Raw genomic sequence first — 21935 nt, forward strand, 5'->3', positions numbered from 1 at the left:
GAACAAGAGTGAGCCTGATTTCCATAGGCTTGTGTAAAACTAAAACTAGAATGTGTTTCTATCTCCAACTACCAGTAAAAATTCAAGAAACTAAGGTCTGATGCTGAAAAAACAAAAACAAAAAAAACGATTAGCGTTGACGAGAAAAGTGAAATCCTTAATTGATGTCCCTATCTATGGAAATTTAGCAATGACACTTAGCAAATGCGAGTTTAGAAATGAAATCAGCTCTAGGACATTAAGAGCTGGGTCTCCTGTCCACTGGATGCTAACAGTTTGGTTGCTTCAGTGCTGTGTCAAAGGTAACTTTCTTAGCTGGGGAATCAGTCTAGAAGGATCCTCTTCCAGGAGCTCCCATTCTACCCAAAGAAAGACCTTTTACCAAGAATGAGGCTGACTTCCTTTTGACCGAAGAGGTCTAAGCCATGGCTGTAAAGATTAAGAAGCCAAGGGCCGGTGTGTCTAGAACCCACATGGAGAAGGCCTGTAGGCAAAAGAAGACACTGGCTTGTAATGAACTCTGCCCCTGTGTTCTCCTCTTCCTCAACATGCCTCCTGCCCAGTCCTGGCCTTTGAACGCCCACCTGCGTCTCCAGGGAATGGACCAGAGGGCAGTGTGCACTAAGACCAGCCTCTCCTGCTGGGTTCCTCCTGCCATCTTGCTCCCGCTAACTCAGCCCTCCCGTTGCCACAGGTCCTGATCTTCCCTTTGGGCTCTCTCGGTCCTACCAATCCCTGGGGTCCATGCCCTTCCCGCTTGTCCTACCAGCCCTCTTTAGTCATCACAGTGTTTCTGTGCTTCACTCCCATGGAAGATGCCGCATTCTAGGCTAAAAGGGATTCCTGCCCTTTCCATGAGCTCAGCCAGTTCTGTTCCACCTTCCTCTGAGGGGTGGAAGCTGGACCTGCTGATTCTCAGCCACCTTTGCAGCACTTTCGACTCTGATCACCCCTCAAATGCAGATTTCCACTAACACACATCCCGACCCTCAGCTCATCCCGGTTGACAGTCACTCGGGTGCATCCTTTCTCATAGCTGCGGTTCCATTCCTCGTTTCTTTGGAGCTGAGTTTGAATCTTCTTCTTTCTAGTGTGGTTGACCATCTTCGCTTCGACCACCGAGCATCTCTGCAGCTCTGCCCCACTGTCTCCAAGGCAGACCCCGAGGGAACCAACCTCTTCCTCAAACCTGGTTTTGTTTTTCTCGTTTGTTCGTTCCTTTATGTCTGCACCCACAGCATATGGACGTCCCTGCACCAGGGACTGAATACAAGCTGCAACTGTGGCAAAGCTGGATCCTTAACCCACTGCGCCAGGCTGGGGATCGAACCTGTATCTCCACAGCAACCCAAGCCACTGCAGTCAGCTCTTCATCACTGTGTTATAGCAGGAACTCCCTCCTCAAACCTGCTTATCCTTTGATGCTTCTTTTCTCAGCTGCAGCCTGTTCTCCTTCCCAGCCGCTCAGGTCCTAAATCTAAACGTCTCCTTCCTTTTCATACCCACAGGCACCAAAGTCTGTTGGTTCTACCCAAAGTCATCCTTCAGGGGTATCCTGGTGAAGGCCATGGCCTCTTAGCTGTGGCTCTGTTCCTGCTGTACAACCTTGGAAAAACTATTCCGTCCACCTGCATCCACTTCCTTGCCTATTAACTGGGAGTGAAAACAGTACCTAACTGCTCCACATGGTGCCTGACACCCAGTCAAGGGTGGTTATCCGGGCTCTTGTTGATCTTCCCCCATTGCGACAGCAAGTTTGACCCTCTTCCAAACACACTGTCCTGCTTTCTCCACCCTCAGGGAGAAATTCAAGTGCTCCGCCCCGCGCCGAAGCCTGCACCATCCTTCATAGTCAAACTTGACCCATCTCTCTCGACACTGCCCTTAAATGTCTCACATGCCTCTCATCAAACCACTTCTTCTCTAAAGTTAAATTAGTGCACCTGCCTCCCCCAGGCGATTGAAAGCTCCCTGAGGGCGGGTCCTGCATTGTGATTTCCTCTCTGTTCCCCAGTTCCCAGCCTATGGACTTGAAAGAGTAGACACTCATTAGTGTATGTGTGCAGAGTAACGCTGGGGCGTGCATGCGGGAGAAAGGCAGAGGGTGGACTCGTACACGGGCTGCGGGAGAGGCGCGCAAGTGGGCAGTCCGTCGGCTCCGAAAGCTGTGGAGTCACATCGACACCAGTCCTCGATGACATCTCCAGTCCCTGAGCACCAGAGGGAGCTCATGGTGGCCTCCAGCAAGAGCTGCAAGAGAGGGCAGAGAAAGGGTGAGCTTCATCAGGAAACCAGGGTTGGGTCACCAGAATCAAGGGCCAGGGCATCAGGGCTTGGCTTGGCCCTAAATGACTCCAGCCAGGAGGCTGTACTACCACCTCTCTGGTTTTTTAATGCCAGGAGATTGTTTCTGGGAAAACCCTGACCTCTCAGGGCCTCTAGGGTGTCCGTCTCCTTAGAAGAACAGTGCATCCCCGTGGATGAGGGCTGTCACCTTGGATGCAAGTTTATTCCCCCTCACATCTTCCCCCATCTAAGCCACCATTCCAGAACTTGTCCCCATACACTCAGGGCGCCTGTTTTTACCAATCTCCCCTCGGCGCAGAGTCTCTCAGTCTTTTCTCAAATGCCTCTCTGTGCATGCGTCTCTGCCCTCTTCACCCTGCCCAGTACTTCCTCTGCATGTCTTCAGCAGGCCTTGTGTCTCACTTATAATCTTTATGCAATTCTGCCTGGGGTTGTGCTTATGCATTAAGCCTCTCTCTTCTTGTAGAAGGTAGAAACCATATGACACGGAGGCTAAAAGCTGTGCTCTGGAGCTGTCCCCCGGGGTAAGAACTCCAGCTCTGCCAACTTCTCCATGTGACCCTGGGCAAATTGCATAAACTCAAGTTTCTCGGTGGTAAAATGGGATAAAAATAGCACTTTCCTCATAAGGATGTTGTGACAATTAATGACATAAATATACGCCAAAGGGCATGGCATCATACCTATGCTATGCTTACCTCAGTCACATATAAATAGCACGTTACATCAATAAATGCCAGCCATTGTTATTGTCTTTGAGTGACAGGGTTGGGTCTCATGCGGAAGCTTGTAAACACCACAGAGCCTAGAATAATTCTTACAGACATTGGTTTCTCAGCAGATATTCACTATTCAATTAAAGGACAACGAGAAAAACTTCGATCAGCGAAGGAACAGAACTTGAGAGAGTGGCAGGTCCCTGGTGGGGAAGTGGGTCCTGACCCCCTTTGGGGTCCTGCTGCCCCCACCCCGGCCCAGGGTGGGAGAAAGTCTACTGGCCACAGGATGCATGGCTGTCCAAGCTAGCCAAGGTCAGGACTTTCTCTCCAGGTCAATTCAACATCTGCAGCCCCTGCGTTTCCCAGTGATTCTTCTCTCAGTTCTATGCTCACCACACCCGTACATAATGGATAAATGAGAGAAATGAAACAGCCATCCTATAATGCTGTAGGTCAAGCAATTGAAAGAAAGAAAAATTTTCTAATTTTTATTATTTTTCTCTAAAGAAAACAGCTGAACTTTCAAGTCAAGTTCATCAACCCATTCATTCCTCCATGCATTCATCATCTCGTTCATTTATTCTGCAGAATGTGTGACCACTGCAGGGCACAGGGATTCCAAGGAGGACAGAGAAGAGAGTGAGCAATTTCATACACACAATGACAGGAGTGATACGTGCTGTAAAAGATGTACGCAAACATACAATGGGAGTTGTGTGAAGGAACACTGGGTTGGCCTGAGAGACTAAGAGAAGGTGATGTTTGAGCTGAATCTTGGAAGTAACAGTAGGAGTGTGCCAGCGGCAGTAACACGGGACAGGGTATTTTGGGGAGACGGAGTTGCGAGTCTGAAGGGCCAGAGGTAAGGGAGAAAATGTGTTGTGTTTAAGGAGGTACGAGGTATTAAATTTGGGAGGGTAAGAGCATAAGGTATAGAGTGGGTACAGCCTAACCATGTAAGGGAAGACAAAACTGGATCATGACCTGCCTGTGTAATGATGCGCTAAGGACTTTAGACTGTATCAATTGATAGATTCTGCAGAGTCACTGAATTACGTTGTTGCCATAGGATCAGAAGTCCATATTTGACTTAGTTTAATTAGTTAGATGACTCTGACTGGTCTAACAGGGAAACCAGCAGGAAGGCTACTGGTCATCAGTAATATTACCAGTAATAAGAAGTTAATGGGCTGATAGTACAATGGATGACTGAAATTGTTCATCTGTGACAGGAGATTTAATAAAAAGAGGAGGATTTAAGGTATTTGTGGCCCTTGGTGATGGAATATCTATTAGGGACAAGAAAAGTCTAGGAAGCATCTCTGGTCTGCAGTTTGGGGAACTCAGTAGAAAAGAATGCCAGTCACTGAGATGGAGGCACAGCAGGTGTGGTTTAGGATGGACGACTGTGAGTTCAAGTTGCTGGGTTTGAGACGCCTGGCCGGTTAAATGGTTTGACCTACTTGTTTTTAAACTGCAATTGCAGACTAGACAGAAATATGGCATTAGAGATTATCTAGGCCAACAGTAGGAGAACAATGAAGCCAAGAGGGTGGAAAATTGGCCCGAAGCTCTACCAGAGACGAGGGGGTAGGAGCACACACTGAGCTCCTAACGCCCGGACTCGATCCCTCCACGGCTCCTTTGCTTCTTCACTCTTCATCTCCATTCTTTGGGAGAAAGGGCACAATGAGAAGGACAAGCAGAAGAGCCAAGAGAATGGTGAAGACGGACTACATCCAGAGAAGAAGAGAGGCAAGAAACGTGGGCTGGACTCAACTCTGGCTCAGGCCACCTTGTCTTTCTGTTTTGAAATTCACATGCTCAAAGTATGGCCAGATGGAAAGTGTCTCTCAAGCCCTCTCCTGAGACCAGTATGGGGGGGCAGGGAAGGGCTAGCTTCCGGCAAGCAGGGGCTCCAGAAGGGGAGTTGCTAAAGACAAAACTTCCTTCAGCTTCCTCAACCTGCTAGAGATGGCAGCCCTGACTCTCCCCCTGAGCTCTTCTCTGGTCTGCAGCTTTGAAGCCCTTCCCCTAAAATGGTTCTGTGAGCAGCTTCCCGATTCTGCTGTTCCCAGGCAATTGCACAGGAGCTCTCGGGGGGCCAGCTGCAGCAGCCTTGGGTGCTCACGGAAGTCACGGTGGGACAGGTAAGGGGAGGGCTGGGCACTGGAGTGAAAGCACTGCAGCCCTGGGTTTCCATGGTGACACAGCCCTTCCTTCCCTTCATCTTTTCAAGCCCCCCTCCAGTGGTCTCTTCTCTCCCACTTCTCTTCCCATTGTCACTTCTATCAGATTGAAGAGAAATTTGTAGGCCAGAGGAACAATTTATCTTTTTGTTCCTGTGAAAAACCTTATTTTCAAACACTCAATGAAATATCTGTGGCAGAGGCAGAGAGATGAGAGAAACACACATGCAAAATCCCTCCTGTGGGTTTGAGCATCACCTATGAAACAAACTGTGACACACCGGGTGTCCCTTAAAAGAGGAAAGAGAAAGCAATTATCACTCCACCTGGATAGACACACCTCTCAGTCAGGCAAGCAGCTCACTGCTGTGACTTGACTCTATCTTGTCCCCAAGGTGGCCTTTGCCTAGAGTCTCAGAAGTCCCACGCCCTGAGCTTTTGTGTTTTTTACTTTTGTCATTGTTGTTATATGTGTTTTGACCCACTCTGTTCTTTACGTCCTTGAGAAGATCAGAGAGCTAGGAAATGAGGGAAGTCACTGCCTTTATTCAGCTTATCCATCCGGGTGGGCTCATTTCCTCCTAGCACCTTGCGGAAGGGAGTGGCAGAGGGAATGGAGGGGTGGTTGGAAATGCCATGATGCAGCTGAATAATATAAGGTGGAGAGAGCTGCACGGACATGGAGTTTTGCTAGAGTTAGAGGGATGGCCAGGAAACTAAGCCCCTCCAGGCTAAGATTGTGGATCCTTCCCTTTGGGATCTATGCCAAACATGCTCTTTCTAGTCTAGCTGCGGCTGGTCCCAGGTTTGGGCTCAGTGAGGGGAGCTGGTCCACCTTGCTTGCCAAAAGGGGGAAATGCTGCTAAGCCTCCTCTCACGACCACCCCTGCAGCTTTGGGGACTGAATGCTGTGCCTCCCTATCGCCTTCTTCCTTCCGGCCCTCGCTGCTCAAAGACCTGTATAAATGCTGAGCTCTGACTCCTGAGTCATCACCACGGGTGCTGCGGATGCTTTGATTTGATTTAATATGCAAAAATGAAAATCTAAGCAAATTAAGTGCCTGGAGTAGCTGAACAAAAATTCTCGCTCTGAGAATTCTAGCCTGGAGCTCAGCTGACCCCGCCACCCCCTCCAGCCATTTGAAAAGTCCTCTGGTGTGGGTGACATCTCCTCAAGCCAAGAGTCCCCGGTCTCTTACCCTCTGGGTCTGGTTGTTGGTCACCAGTTCATAGATGGGGGCTGCCCTGGTCACCTCCAGCAGAACTGGCTCGGCAGGGGTGTCCGGGCTGGATGTCACATGACACAGGGGGCAGGACGAGGGGCATCGTCCCTTGCTCTGGCACTCCATGCGGACTCCGGCCGCCATGCGCTTGGTGCCAGACTCTGACAGGCTGGCGATGTATTCTGGGAACGTCAGCACCTTGGGGTCTCTTTCCCGCTCCTCGGACTCGTCAGATGGGGAGTTGCCTGCCAGACACAACATGGAAAAGAAACAGGAAGATGGTGAAGCAAGGACTTGCATGGCCTCATGGTCCCTGGGTGCCGGAGTCAAATTCCTGAGAGGTCTGAAAATGTCTCTGAGAGGCTAAGAATATGATGCTGTCATCACACTAAATTTGGGGGACCCACCCTCCCAGAAACCCACAGAGGTGGCAAGCTATTTTTTAAAGCACAGAACACAATAGCTAGTGTGGGTCAATTAGCATCAAAATGGTTTTCATCATAACCACTGGTAAGATGATCAGGCCTGTACCATGAAAGTGAGATCTAGTTCAGACCCCCTTCGCCCCTTACAACAACACTCCGTGTGACTTCTATCATTGCACCCTCTCTAGAGATGAGGAAAGCGGGGCTAAGAGCCTCATGATCACACAGCAAGTTGTGAGATCTGGAGTCTGAATCCAGTTTTGTCTGATCCCATGTCTTTAAGTCATGGGGAAGAACAGGATTTCTCTGCTTTGTTTACTCATCAATGTACTGAAAATGGGGAGAGCACTTTGACTTTTTCAAACAGATTTGTGCTCCAAGGCCTGAGACATGGGTCCATATGGTCCTTGATTGATGAGTAAAAGGTAGCTGGGGAAGCTCTTAGTTTATTTTTGGTGACAGACACTGGGAATGCCTACCAGAAAATAACAGTTTGTTCCCTATGGAAGAAAGGACTTCTTGATATTTCTCTTCCAAGCCTCTGCGATTTTCCATTTCACTTATTAAGTCTAAAGGAAGATAGGAGTGGAATCTGTTGACAAAAAGCTCTGGACTCGTCACAAGATCCCTGACTCTTTGTGCACAGGCGCAGTTGTGCATGCAAAACAATTTCAAAGAGATGTCTGGGCCTCTGGAAACCATGGGCAGGTAGAGAGCATCCCTCCTGGTCCTCAGGCCCGTCAAGAACATGATCCCTGATGGGCTGGATCCTTGGGGGAACTGGTTGGAAGGGTTTGCAAAGCGGTTCCAGAAGGTGATCATGAGACAAGACTTATGGCTTCAGAGCAGAGTTCTTTCTTTTGGGGCGCAGGGAGCTCTGTGATCTCCCCCTTGTTTGCTATGTAACATGAGGTGTATTGGAAGGTTCAAGAGGCATTTCAGCACCATTTTTTCCCTCCACAGGAGCATCATCACTATGCAGCATTTTAAAAGCAGTTCCATTGACACTGGGATTCCTGCTCGTGAAGGCAGACTCACTCAGAGACTGTAAGTATGGGATATAATTTATTTCACATTTGCATTTTGCTTAATAACGGATCAAAGTTGAGTTCAAGCCCTTGCTAGGTTATGAGAGAAGAGCATAACTGCTCGCCCCAAAACCGAGAATTAAGATATCAAATAAGAGCCCCAGGAGCCCACACCAGCTAGCCCCGAGAGTACACACACTCTCGGTCATGTGTACATCTTTACTGACATTCAGGCTCGCACAACTCATGGCTGGGAGTGTTCATAAAGTGGCCACGATCTGGCAAGACTCTCCTCACCCAGCCCCTGGGCAGGCCTCCCATCTTCTTCAACAGGCTGTATGGACTGGGCAGGAATAAGTGGGGGTGGCGTGAGAGCACTGCATCCTCGATGTGATCTCTAGAGAACCAGGTCCTCATTCATCATCGAGAAAGTAAATGAAATAAAAAAAATCAGTAGCAATATCACACTTCTTTTCAAGGTAGGGCTTAAAAGCTCTGGATCTCTTGCTGGCCCGCACACCCCATCCCGCAGATGCATTTCATCATCCGTCCCACCCAGAGTCCTCTCAACCTCCCGGCTGGGAAAGTACTCAATAAAAGAGGCTGGGAAAAGGGTTTCTACGCAGTGACCACTAGATGGCGACATCAAGTCTAAAATAACTTCGGTGAGAGGACAGACGGTGTAATAAATTCTGCGTGGCTAATTTGGCACACCAGAAAAGAAACTTAAAGAAAAGGAACACCTGGCTACTTAAAAAAAAAAAATGGGATGGTACAATTTTCTTTCAATCAAATAATGAAAATTTGAGCAAAACCATTCCATAACATTTAGCTTGAGAAAAACACAGGGTGAAAGATACAAGATAATGGTGGGACGGATAAAGAAGGGAAAATTAAAATCCCCTTAATATCCCTCACATAGAGTATACTTTACTTCAAGGAGGAAATAACATGCCATCAAATTTCCTTTCTCTCACGTTTAATCCCAATAACCCAAGACTCCTCACATCCTATATACACAGCCATATGTATAACACAGAGCCCTATCTATTCATCACCTACGGTAGCAGCTGACAGACAGTCTTGGCCACTAGAGGGCACTGCAACCCCAAACACAGTGCTGCTGAGTGCCAGCCTCCAGACTCTCCTGTGCTCCATCATTAGGGCTTGTAAAAGCTGTGAACATTTGAGGGGCTTCTCCCCTTGTTACCGTCTTCTGCCTCTCTCAATTAAAATCAAGACGCAACTAATCCCCCTCAACATCCTTCAGCCCTGGATTGGTGCAAAGGTGGGAAGAAGAGAAGCTTGGGAAGGGGGTTACAGGAAAAGATGAGAGCGGGCACCAAACTCTTTATTTTCATCGGAGTTATTTTTTCCTTCTCCTGAAAATATTCAGGCTCACACAGAGCAGGCTCTGCTGGAGGCCAAGACGAACTGGCCCTCTGGTCCCCTCATCACGCAGGATGGAGCTGTCTAGAGAGGAGTGAGATTTACACAGAAGTAATGAGCAGCTAACTCCCCAAAGCCATCTATTCAGGCTCCAGCGAAGAATAGAGATGTGTGTATGAGAGAGATTTTTCAAAAAGGAAATGCATTTTCCATGCGCAGTTAAAGATACAATTGGGAAATACTCCTTAAAATGATGGAGTCCGGTGGTGAAAGCCCAGATAAATCTCCTTTTGCCCAAAGAGAGCACCAATAACCATCGTGTCTGTGGCAAGTGAAAGAGTAATTCGAATCCTAAAAGCTTCAGGAGAGTCTGATCTTTGACATGGGCGTTTAACCCCTGCTCGGTGCTGGAGCGGGCAGTACAGAGGTCTGTGTGTGGCGAGCTGCAGGGCAGGGAATCTGCTTTAGTTCTTCATGGTTCAATGGCCACCTTCCTCCACCGCCCACTCCAGTGACTGCCTTGTCTTACTTCTTCCCTCTTCTGCCCTCTTCATCCTGGGGAGGAATGCTCCAATAACCTGAAACACTATATTGTCTCTTCACCAATATTCCATTTCAACAAACACACAGTCTCCGGAAAGAGGAAATAAGCTACAACTATGGTCTTAAAAGATACCCAAGTGTGACCCCCACCCCCCGTTACCCCTAAGGGCAAAATTCACCCCACTGCTCTCAGGGGAGGCTTTGGGGTCCTCATGACACTTTGCTTTCTTACAAGTAGAAGAACAGACAACCTGGAATGTCGTTAACAACCCCAACACTGCAAAGCATTTTGCAAATACAGTTTGCTATAAATAAATGCCATTTGCTTTAGGCTAAATCTGTATCCTACAGCACACAGTGGCTGAATTTCCCCAATAGAATTTCGCGGTATGAGATTACTGGCATCCTCAATGTTCAAAATCTCTTTGTGGATGTGCCTCTGGCCTTAGGCATGTACCTACTGACCCACCTAGACTTAGGAGCATAGGAGGATGATAAAAGTGACTGACCCATCCTCATGCAGGGTCTGCTCTGCTGGGAGAAGCTGACAGGTCATGAAGGTGAATTTGCTGTTATGAAGTAAATTGGTACAATTCCTACAGGATTCTGGGCCAGCTTAAGAATCTCTCTCCTGAGTTGGTGCCCAAGGCGATGAGATGCTAATGACATCACAGCTAGAGCTACAGAGGTAGTTCATTAGGCAGCAAAGAAATCCTATGCAAACACATCAGATCCCAGCTTTTGGAGACAGCCTAGGATCCACAGGAAAGAAGGCCTGATGTGGGGTAAGTGAAGCCGGGCCATGGGCACCCTATAACTCACTGACACCCCGATTTCCAGGTCCTACCGCCACACCAGTCTCCTGTTCAAGCAGAATGCCTGGTGTTATCAGAATTCACATTTCTGCCCAGGCACCCAGGTTCAAATCAGCCTCTCGGAGAGTTTAATCATGTCTGTGGAAAGAGAGGGTCAGGTTGGTCTGGATAGCCTTAAACTGAACTCCCAGACCTGCCATGGGACCCACTCTGAGATTCGAGCAAACTACGATGGATTAATAACCAGAGGCAAGTGGACAGGGCATAACGTGGCCACTTCCCTCTACACCTGGATATGAAGAATGAGTGCCCTGGAGTCAGGGACTGTGGCTTCTGCATGTTTGCGATTGCTTTCTCTGGTTTAGGTGTGAATATTTATGTCCATATCCATCTCTAGGTATGCATATCTATATATCCACGGACTATATACAGTTTTGGAGGGGGGAGGGGAGTGAATGCAATAAGTCATGACCAAAGATTTCAATCTTCAAAACAAGGCAAACATAAAGAATAAAACCAAAGCCTCTGTAAACAGTCTCTAGCCCCTTCCTAAAGCTTCAAACCATCAAGGAGAAAGAACAAAAGCCTTATCTGATGACAGCCAAGACTGTTTCCCCAGGTATAGCAGAACCTTAATATGCTTGCTTGGAAATCCATTTGAAGGATCAACAGGCACCCGCGACTCAACATGACCCAAACCACAGTCGTCGCTTCCCCACACCCTCCCCAGCACCCTGCTTCTTCTCTTGCAGGTCCTCAACCTCCTCATTGCTGAGCAGAAGTCCTGGCTTCGTTTGGAGTTCTTTCCTGCTCGCCCCATCAGTCTTAGGTCTGTTCACTTTACCTCCCTCAAACCATCCGCTTCTCTGCAAGGTCCGAGTCAGACTGCCTGGGTTTGATTTCTAACCTTACCACTTAAAGCTGTGTGATTTGGGAGATGTTTCCTGACTGTTCTGTGCCTGGGCTTTCTCATATATAAAAAGGAGATGGTAACTGACCGGTATGGTAGGGTCCGCGAAGAGTGCTGGTGAGTACATGGTGAGCAGTCTCTAATATTAATGATTCTCACAACGTCTGTCAACTTACCTACCCTGCGTTGCACCGTCAAATGGTGGGATCCCTGATATCTCACAGTGCCTAATATGTAATGTAACATTCGACAATTCATTAAACAAATATTTATCAAATGCCTGCAAATGTTTGCCCAATTAATACATCATTTTCAACGACTGTATATAAAGTGACTGCTCTCTGGGTTCTGCAGGTACCAACTAGACACTCTGGGTTTAAATTCATTTCTTGCCCTGTCGTCCTGGGTTCTCTTGAGATTTCTTAATTTTCTTCTAAGAAGCAGGACCTCAATTCAAAGGGAGTTCCACAACTTCCAGGTACAAACAGGAATTGGTCAGAGAAAAGCTTAGCTGCTAAGATTTGAGGCAATATTGCAAAAATCTATCCTGCAAATTTCGAAAGCAGGCACATGCATCACAAATGCTATTAATGCGCATTGGGTGATCACCTTGGGATTTAAGGGTTTAAGCTTCAGAAAAGGAGTAGACAATTATGCTGGAAAGCAGACAGTGGAAAATGTGAGAAAGTTGTGGCCACAAAGGTCACCACATGGCAAAAGGGCACTACGTTGTCCTGGGCCTGTAAGGCCATGGGACCTGGTAGCTGAGGTGCAGGTGCATCTCTGTGGGCTTCTAGGCATCTCTGAGAGCTGAGGGATAGCGTTGTGCTGGGATTCAGCATCACCGGGTCCACTTCACCAGCAAACAAGGTGGCGGCTATGACCGCAAGAGACAGAGGCATTCTGGACCCCAAGGAGGTTCATGGGAATGAAACATGAAAACCGGCATCAGAGGAAGCACATCTTTCTTTGGGGATTAAATACTGGACAACTATCCAACAGCTTCAGAAACAGCCCCAGTTCCAAAGAGAAATAGTCTTGTCCTTTCTTACAAACAAATCCACAATTAAAAAAAAAAAAAAAAAAACTCAACAGAAATCCTTTGTCAAGATGTATCCTTTACTTTATGTTCTAAAATTAAATTTACATTAACAGATACAAACTACTAAGTATAAAATGAAAGATACAGGGATGTAATGCAAAACAACAAAAAATAAAATTAAAGTAACAGCACACTTTAGATCCAATTCTTTGGCGTCCCTTCAGAAAAGTTCCTGGAAATAGCAGACGGTCTTTGTTATAAGCATGAGCAGCATGTCTGGGTGTGGTGATGTCCAGGATAACAATTACTGGTTATCGAACACCCACTGGGCACCTCAGCAAAGCACCATTAATGGGAGTGTTCAAGAAAAGGCATCTTCTGAAAAACTGAATTTTTCATTTAACTGGTACTTGACCAGAAAATGGTTACTTTTCTGTCAATCCCTGTTGACATTTTTCTTCTCTAAAAATGCAGTTTCCCAATTTTCTGACTCCCTCTTGAAGCACTGCCTACCAAAGAGAATGAAACCTTTCCCCAAGGCACCAGCAGGTGACAATTTTGTTCATCGGTTATGACTATGCAGGTTTGGAGGCTGTAGGAGAGAGAAATAAAATGGTATCCATGCCTCAAATGGCTCTTAAACAGTTGAGCAACACCATAAGGTTACATTTTCTTAAGACTGCCCCCCCCCTTAATGGGCATGTTGTCAAACAAATAACCGCCCGGTTGAGGCTCCTGGCTCAGTAGGTTCATGAGAAATTGAAGCTGCAGTGCTTTGTCTTGGCCAAAATTGTTAGTCAGCCTTGGCGTGGGAACAATTAAATTTCACAACAAATCAATTAACTGGCCTCTGTTTGATCACTAATAGTGACATTCCATTTGGGACGAGAGGTTGAGTCCAAGAAATAGCCAAGGCAGCAATCAAGAAAAACACAGAGACAGCCTTTGCCTAGCCGTGACCCCAAGTACACGCCCTTTTTAATCTTAAACTTAGTGTGAAAAGGAAAAAAATGAAGACAGAAGAGTGATGCAACCACCGCTTTAAAAATGCCTGAAAATGCAACTCTAAATAGTCCATGCATCTCAAGAGGGACACTGATAAAAGCCGAGAATTTCTAGGAAGCCCTAAAGCTTCTGCTACAAAAAGGAGCTCTTCTAATCAGCGAGACTGCCAGTCCCCAGTGGGCCAGAAGCGGCCTCTGTTTTGTTGGATGTCGTGGCTCTCGCCCAATGCCCCGCACTCAATTAAGCGTTCAACAAACACACAGAGGTGGAAAGAAGCAAGGCAATTTTAGCTCTTTCTAGTCTCTGCCTCCAGTTCCTCGAGGCTGCAACCCAAAGCTTCATTTGGATTCGTCATAAAGGCCAGACTAGAAAACCTCAGGTGGCTCAGAGTGATGACCTGGAAGCGCTTCCTCCCTGCGCACGTGGGAGCACTGTGGCTGCCCCGCCGGTACCATTCCTGGCTCTAAAAATATCTGCCTTTATTTCCTTTCTCTCTCTCATGCTCTTTCTCTCCCTTCCTTTTGTCCTTCTTTCTCTTTCTTTCCCTTCCCCTTTTCCTTCTTCCTTTTCCTTCCATTCTTCCTTTCCCTCTTCCTTTTTTTTCCCTTTCCTTTCTTTCCCCTTCCTTCCTTCTCTCCTTTCCTTCCTTCCTTTTCTTTCCCTTCCCCTTTCTTTCTTTCCCTTCTTCCTTTTCCTTCCATTCTTCCTTTCTCTCTCTTCCTTTTCTTTCCTTCCTTCTTTCTTTCTCTTTTGCTTCCTTTCTACTTTCCTTCCTCCTTTCCCCATTTACATAGAGAGCATTCTGTGCCCTTCCTCCTACTGGTACCTTGTGCCTGTGTCCGGAGGGGTACCTACTACACTTTTTGAGGGGACACTACTCAACCCACTGCACTGTCCATAGCCTTTAACATTGTGACAATGACCTGTCAGACCTCCCCTGACCCACAGCCAATGATGACTCATTTGCCGGCCACTTGGGAGCTGGCCATCCCTCCCCTCAACTTCCTTCCAGGGCCCACTGGCAACAGGGAGAGGGAAGAAGTTTCTGCCTCTGTCAAAGTCCCTGATCTGGCCACAGCTGTGTGCAGCTTCTTGTCAACATCAAAATAAACCTGACATAGAGATTCAGAGTCACAGCCTTCTGGGTGCACAGAGCTGCACTGGACTACCCCTGCTGATGCACTACAGACAGAGCAGCAGGGGGTGGGGTGAGGCTGGGGGAGATGCAAAAACAGGAGCACCTGCGGGATGCGTGCTTTTCAAATCTCCATCAGATGGAAAAGTCCAGGTGGTGAGTGCGCATGCTCAGGGGGCCACCAGGCTTGAGCCTCCAGCCCTTAATCTGGAGATTAAGGCTCTTTTCCCCCCCAGGCCTTGTCCTCCTGTCTTGACTGAGAGAAGCCAAGTGTGTACTCTGAGACCACTCAGAGGAAGGTGCCTCCCTCTTTGCTGGTCCTCCCCAAGGAGCCAGAAAAACATAGAGAATAGCCCAGGGACAAGCAGAGGGAGAAGACTGGCATAGAAACAGAAGGTGCAGAGGAATGGGAGCTCCCAGCACCAGCTTTGGCCTCTGCCTTGAGGGCTCCGTGGCGGCCTCTCTGAGTTTCTGGCTGTATCCAAAGTGAAATGAATGATGCTTGCCTCTGCCTACTGTGTGGCATTATTTCTCAGCTAGGGGGTGCCCGCGCGTCTCTTGAGCTCTGCAAGAACCATCAGCCCAGCAACACTCCCTTTGTGACTCCATCTACCCATTACTCCATTTAGTCTATTTCCTCTCCTATCAGCTCCAACTCCTATCTCATCACTTCTTTTCTTTGTGGCATCAAACCTGGACAGGAGCAGCATAGTCTGGGGACAACCCTTGCAAAATGTGACTTGGTGAAACTGACACATAAACATTACTTGCCTTGTCTCCACGTTGCAGAAACTCGGCAGTACAGTGTGTGTATAGAGTGGGGTGTGTGTGTGTGTGTGTGTGTGTGTGTGTGTGTGTAGCCAGGATACTAGCCTGTGTTACACGCAGGTGGGAGTCCACACTAAGATTCCATGCCTTGCTGAGATGCTGCAAGAGCTCGCTTATAAATATCTTTAACCACCAAATGGTCTAGAAATTTTTAATAAAAATATTATTCAATAATAATACTATGCCAACCGGCAAGGGAGTGTTGTAACGGTCTCCGTTTTCCTCTCGATACTCATCTGGCTTCTGTTTTGCAAATGAATTTGGATGTTAAATTCTTTTGCTGCCTTGACCAATTTATTCTGCATATTAACTACATACGACAGGACTTAAAGTCCATTACCACTTAGCTTTGCCTCACTGAAATTTATGCTGCTTTCCTGCCCATTGGAGCCACCAGCTCAAATAGATGGTGACTCCTGGTGGTGATTTTGGATTCTGCACAAGTCCCTCATCTCTTGGTCCGCTACTCTTGGGTTTAAAGTGTGCTGAGTGGGCCAGGCTCTTTTCATCTCTTGGTGACCCAGGGACCCATGCGCTCTGTTCTCAGACTCTGGTCTCTGTGGCTGCCTGGCTGCCTGTCCAACCTTTTTTTTTTTTTTTTTTTTTTTTTTTTTTTTTTTTTAATGTCTTTTTTGCTGTTTCTAGCTAGGTCCGCTCTCACGGCATATGGAGGTTCCCAGGCTAGAACAAGGAGCATTTCAGGAGAATGAGGTCTATGTCCCTCTTAACAGCCCCATGTTAAAGTTCTATTATTCTGCGACCTGACCTCAGAATTTCCTTAAATCAGAGGGGTGGAGCTGGGGGTATACATTTCAATGGGCACACCAAATGATTCTGACTTCAGAGAACATGCTGGGATTCACCACCCTGAACAAGAGCCCGTTTCCCTTGTAAATATTGTCAGCAGGCTTTTTAAAAATTCTACAACTAACCCTATCTAATATGTAAAAGAAATCAAATTTGGAAACAAGCTCCTTAGGCATTTAACATCATGACCTTTTGGTAAAAATAAACAACGCTGTTGTTCTTGGAGCCATTCAAGCATCTACTCAGAGCCCCAGGGCACAAGTAGCCCAATTTGAAACCTACTAATTCAGAGTCTGATGACACTGGCCTGAACGTTTCCAGAAGTAACTCAGCCAAGAGGACCACATGCTGGCCTTGAGAAGGGTACTGCCCCAAGGAGCAGATTCCAGCACTAGCCTCCTTAGTCACTGTGCGTCCTGGATTTTGCTAGACAGAAAGCATTATGTGGTCAGTCTTACTTTAGGTGTGTAATACTGAAGGTCAGAAGGTTTTATACTCTTGACCGAAAAATAGATCTACTCAAGCAGGCATGTTCATCTCATGCAGAAAGGATTTCATGGAGAAGTGAAAAGAAAGCAACACCTAAGCAGATCCATTAGGGGCGACGACAAACCAAGGGGCAGCTGTAGAAGCCAGATCTATTGCTCTCCTTCAGACAAGGACTAAACGGTGTGTCTACATTCCATTATTAACTTGTCTCACTCAAATACCGTAAAGGCAGCTTTGTCATTACACCCAACCAAGGTGGCGCTGTGATTTGAGGTTACTTTCCTGAACTCTTCTAACAGCAAGAGATACTGAAACAACTACAAATGTCAACATGACATAACTGTGTGGTTTCTGCACAGGGCCCCCGCCAAGGATGGAGGAGCTGTTCCTGGTGTAGCAGGCTGCCAATCAAGATAGCCATCTTGTCACTTGGCCTGTTAAAAACAAGGTCCCTTTAGGGTTTCACTCCCTTTCATGCACACACACAGTTTTTTTTAAATAAAGAGGCATGGAGTTCCTGCTGTGGCACGGTGGCTTAAGAAGCCGACTGCAGCAGCTTGGGTCGCTGCAGAGGGATGGGTTTGATCCTATTAACCCAGCACAATGGGTTAATAGGATCAGGCATTGTAGCAGCTGCAGCGTAGGTTGCAGCTGTGGCTTGGATTCAAGCCCTGGCTCAGGAACTTCCATATGCCAAGTGTGTGGGCAAGAAAGAAAAGAAAGGGAAAGAAACTACTGGACAACAATTGATGGGAAGCAGCAACAGTCACGACAGCAAACATCTGGCCAGCCCAACCAGGCCCCACTTGGCCACTGGGCCAGCAGAAGCTTCCACACCCAAAGGTGCAGAAAGACACCATCTACGAAGAGGTCAGAGTGTCTGGGACCCTTGAGTTTGGACCCCTAGTCAAGTGGGAACGTAGATGTCTGGTCCTAGAATTGAAGAGGAAGGCCAGAGAGGGGCAGCAGTGAGAGACCAGGCCACCATCTCAGCTGGCAAAGACCCCTGTTCACCTAGAATTCCTTATCTGATGGATGGGGCTTTTAGGCCCAGGTTTAAATTCAGAGCTCTGAGACTTATCATAATGCTTAACCTCCTCGGGCTGAAGTTTCCCTATCTGCAAAATGGGTTTGTAACAAAACTTACCTCCTAGGATTGTTCTGAGATTAGATGGAAAAAGTACATGGAAATCTCTTAGCATCACAAACTTTCAACCACAGCCGTTGTTCACCATCCTAACTCCATGACCTAGTATAATCATTGTTCTCAATAAACATATAATAAATTTTAAAAATGGATGCTCAAAAACAAAACAAGCTTTTTAATGAGCTAGAGAGAAAAGAACAGTACTCAAAAAGCACTCAAAATGCTTGGTAATAAGGACTAAACTTGCAGGCTCCAGATCTGCAGGAACTTAACCCACCAATGTGCATGTACCCAGCATAGGGATCCTACATAGTAAAGGGATCAGAAGTCCTCCACATGGTGTGGAATCAAAACCAGGATTGAGGAAGGCTCCAAGGCTTTCCCCCCAAAATGAGGCTCAGGAAGCCAGTCCAGACCTCTGACAGCACGGGGCTACCTGCCTGAGATGGCAGGAGGGAACAGAGACAGAGTATGTCTGACTCACTGGCTTCGGTAGTAGAGCCACAAAGTCCCCAAGAGGGGGGACTTAGTTTGTGACAACATGCTTCTGTGTACAGGTTTGATGCATGACATCAATCAAAAGCTGTGGCTGACTTGCCCCGCACTGGTCTCTCAGGCATCTGTGCTGTAGAAGGCACATTTGTTCAGGGTGACATGACCTCAATGGTCCCAAGGGGTCCCTCAAGGCTGCAACCAATATCTCTGGGACTTAGGGATACTGGGCGGGGTGGGGGGAATGGGTAGAAAAGATGCTGTTGACCAAACTGACTTTTAACTACTTCAAATAAAAATGCTACATCAGTGGAATAAGATTAAATTTTGATCTCCCAAACCAACTTTTCTAGTTACAAAATACCTCTCCCTGAAATATAACGCTATTTGGATGGTACTTTGATGGGGTGGATGGTGTAGGGACCTCCATTCCACATCCTGAATAACTAGGTACAATACTTAGGTGTTAGTACTGAGAAGTGCTAGGATTTTTCGATTCTTTTTTATTTTCACAGAAAAGAGAAAAAGCAAATCCCTCCTAGGTATTAGCAAGATCCCAGAAGTATCCTTCCCTTGTATCACTCTGGAATCAAAAACCCACTGGGAAATACAGAAAATAAGCCACTTCAGATATATTAAGTTATGAATTCTATCTGTTTCTAAAGCTTGCAACTGGAGGATCTTGTATTTAATTTTCATTCCTATGGTAACAAGTCTACTGCAGGACAATTCAGATATTGTCTCCACTCTAGTCTAGCATCAAACAAATAAAGCCATAAAATGAAACAAATGTCTGTCGCATGTGCATGGACACACACACACAGGCACACACACACACACACGCACACATACACACACCCCTAACAAAATACGACCTCTCTCTCTCAATGCCAGGAACTTAAATGGTGTCAAGAAAGCTGAGAGAATAGGACCTTTTAAAATAGTAGATAAGAAAATTCGTCTTTAATTTTTACAAATTCTTGAGACACATCTAATTTTGTACTTTCAGAAACAGTAGGAATTGAATATTGTCAATAAGTAACTAGTGTTGAGATTTTGTGTGTATAGTGGTAAGTTCTCATTTCAAGGTTATTACTATGGTTCATTTATTTTTTTTGAGTGCCAATTCTTTTAGACCCTTCTTGTGCTTTTGTCTTCAGCCTCCCAGGACTTCCTTTCCATCAAAAAGTTGGTTGACATCAGGCAAAAGTCAGAAGACCCAAACAGGAACTCAATTCAATTTGATAAAGCAAATACTAAGTTATTGAATGTCTATTTACAAGGTATTGTGCAGGTCTTCTGAATATACCAGAATGAATTACATGTAATCCCTACAATCAAAGGATGTATTACCTTATAGAGGAGATAAGACAGACACACAAAATTTAAGAGCCATTTTTTTTAAAGGATCAAATAAGAGCTAGATGATATCAGGATGGTTAGATCAGGGGAGGCTTCCCTGAGCAGGGAGCTGTTGGGCTTGGCCTTGTGGGATGACAGCACCCTTAATAACAAGAGCGACTGGGAGTTCCCATTGTGGCTCAGTGGATTAAAGTCCTGACTAGTATCCATGAGGATGTGGATTCGATCCCTGGCCTCTCTCAGTGGGTTGAGGATCCAGTATTGCCACAAGCTGTGCCATAGGTTGCAGATGAGGCTCGGATCTGGTGTTGCTGTGCTGTGGCTGCAGCTGGCAGCTAGAGCTCTGATTCGACCTCTAACCTGGGAGCTTCCATATGCTTCAGGTGTGGCCCTAAAAAGACAAAACAAACAAACAAAAACAAAAAAAACAACAAAAACAAACAAGCAAAAAACAAAAGCTACCAATGATGATAGAAATTGGCAAATTTTTTCTGTAAAGGGCCAGCAGTAAGTCTTTTAGTCTTTGCAGGTTGCTCAACTACCTCACTTTGTAAGGGGGAAAGCAGCCATGGACAACTTGTAAAGAAATGGGCATGGTCATGGCTCTGTTCCAACAAAACATTACTTATGGAATTTAAATTTTATATTAATTTTCATGTCATAAAAGCTTATTTTTTACTATTATTTTCCATTCATTTAAAGAAGAAGAAGCCATTCTTAGCTTGTGGGCCATCCAATCACAGGTAGCAGGCCAGATTTGTCTATAGGTCATATTCTCTATGGAGTTCTCGTTAGAAACACAAAGCCTTGTTGTACTTGACCCCTGATCTATGGAGTTCTTGTTATAAACATAAAGCTTTGTTATACTTGATCTCACTGGATCCTCACACCTTGTTCTGTGAGGTAGATGTTACTATTTCCATTTTCCATCAGCTAGAGTGAAGCTCAGAGAACAAAGGTCATACAGATTTCAAAGATCTTGCTTTTAACCACCAGGCCATGCTGTCCCCCAGTTATGGGAAGGAACTCGTGGGAATGGTGAGATGAATAGGTTTTCTTTGACCAGAGGCATTTAAATATCTAAAAAGACTTTTCACAAAGAATGTGAGGTGCATTATCATGGCTTGCTCATAGTGATGTCATTTTAAAGCTCTGTTATCCCCACGCTCTCTCTTTTCACAAGGCATACAGGGCATAGGTATGTTTCATAACATCTCCTTTCCAGAATATAATATTTGAAGAAAAAAAGAACAGCCTTCAGCATTTGTTCCAATCTCCCCATTCCCACCCCCACCATGGTTGCCTGGAGCCACACGTGGAAGATCTTGGTTGGCCTTGTAGGTCATGAGAGTGCGTCCTACCACAGTCTGTAGAGTTGTTCACAAATGTAGGATCACATTGAGTTGTCAGCTGCCAGAGATGATACTCACAGGTTCATTAGTCAGTCAGCATACATCTATTAAAGACTTGTTACATGCCCAGGATTGTGCCCTGTTACGTGCTAGGTACTGTGGGGAGCTCTAAAGTAGGAGACCGACCTCAAAGAATATGCAGTCTATTTGGGATATCAAGATAACATCATCATCATCATAGCAGCTACTCTTTATTAGACATCTTACTGCCCTCTAAACACTTTGCAGGTATTCCATCGAGCAAAATGCATGCGAATCTAGACTTTGTAGGGCATGCCTTATTTAAAAAGAGTATTGCAAGACATAGGGGGAGACTACAGCAATAATAGGGGGAGACCATTACAATTGTGGAGATTGCTCTGATAAGGTCTGCAAGCATCTCAAGAGTTAGAAAAAAAGAGTTTTTCTTTGACAGTAAGAAGTAAGCAAAGTTAGAAAGAACCATATGTGGGCCAGCCTACTCTCGGAAGAGGCTGTATATTGGCTCAGGCTGAAGGTGGAAGCCTGGGGGAAGTTCAGGAGTGTGGAGGAAAGAGAGAGGTTTGACTGAAGTCTGACTAATAAGTTCTGACTGATGTTCTGACTGATCAGTGGGGACAAGACAATCTTTTTTTGTGTGTGTCTTTTTAGGGCCGCATTTAAGGCATACGGAAGTTGCCAGACTAGGG

The 21935-nt window shown here is 46.3% G+C and overlaps 1 protein-coding gene across 4 annotated transcripts in view; it reads right to left on the minus strand.

Annotated features, from left to right (window-relative positions):
- ASTN1 (astrotactin 1) overlaps window positions 1-21935 on the minus strand; it is a 319889-nt gene that overhangs the window by 39547 nt on the left and 258407 nt on the right. For all 4 annotated transcript variants that reach the window (XM_021063682.1, XM_021063683.1, XM_021063684.1 and 1 more), the window contains exons 17-18: window positions 6415-6683; window positions 2117-2250 (exon numbers count right to left, since the gene is read on the minus strand). In XM_021063682.1, coding sequence (XP_020919341.1) covers window positions 2117-2250; window positions 6415-6683 — 403 coding nt within the window. The remainder of the gene's footprint in view (window positions 1-2116; window positions 2251-6414; window positions 6684-21935) is intronic.

The sequence above is a fragment of the Sus scrofa genome, chromosome 9, assembly GCF_000003025.6.
Source record: "Sus scrofa isolate TJ Tabasco breed Duroc chromosome 9, Sscrofa11.1, whole genome shotgun sequence".
Lineage (NCBI taxonomy): Eukaryota > Metazoa > Chordata > Mammalia > Artiodactyla > Suidae > Sus > Sus scrofa.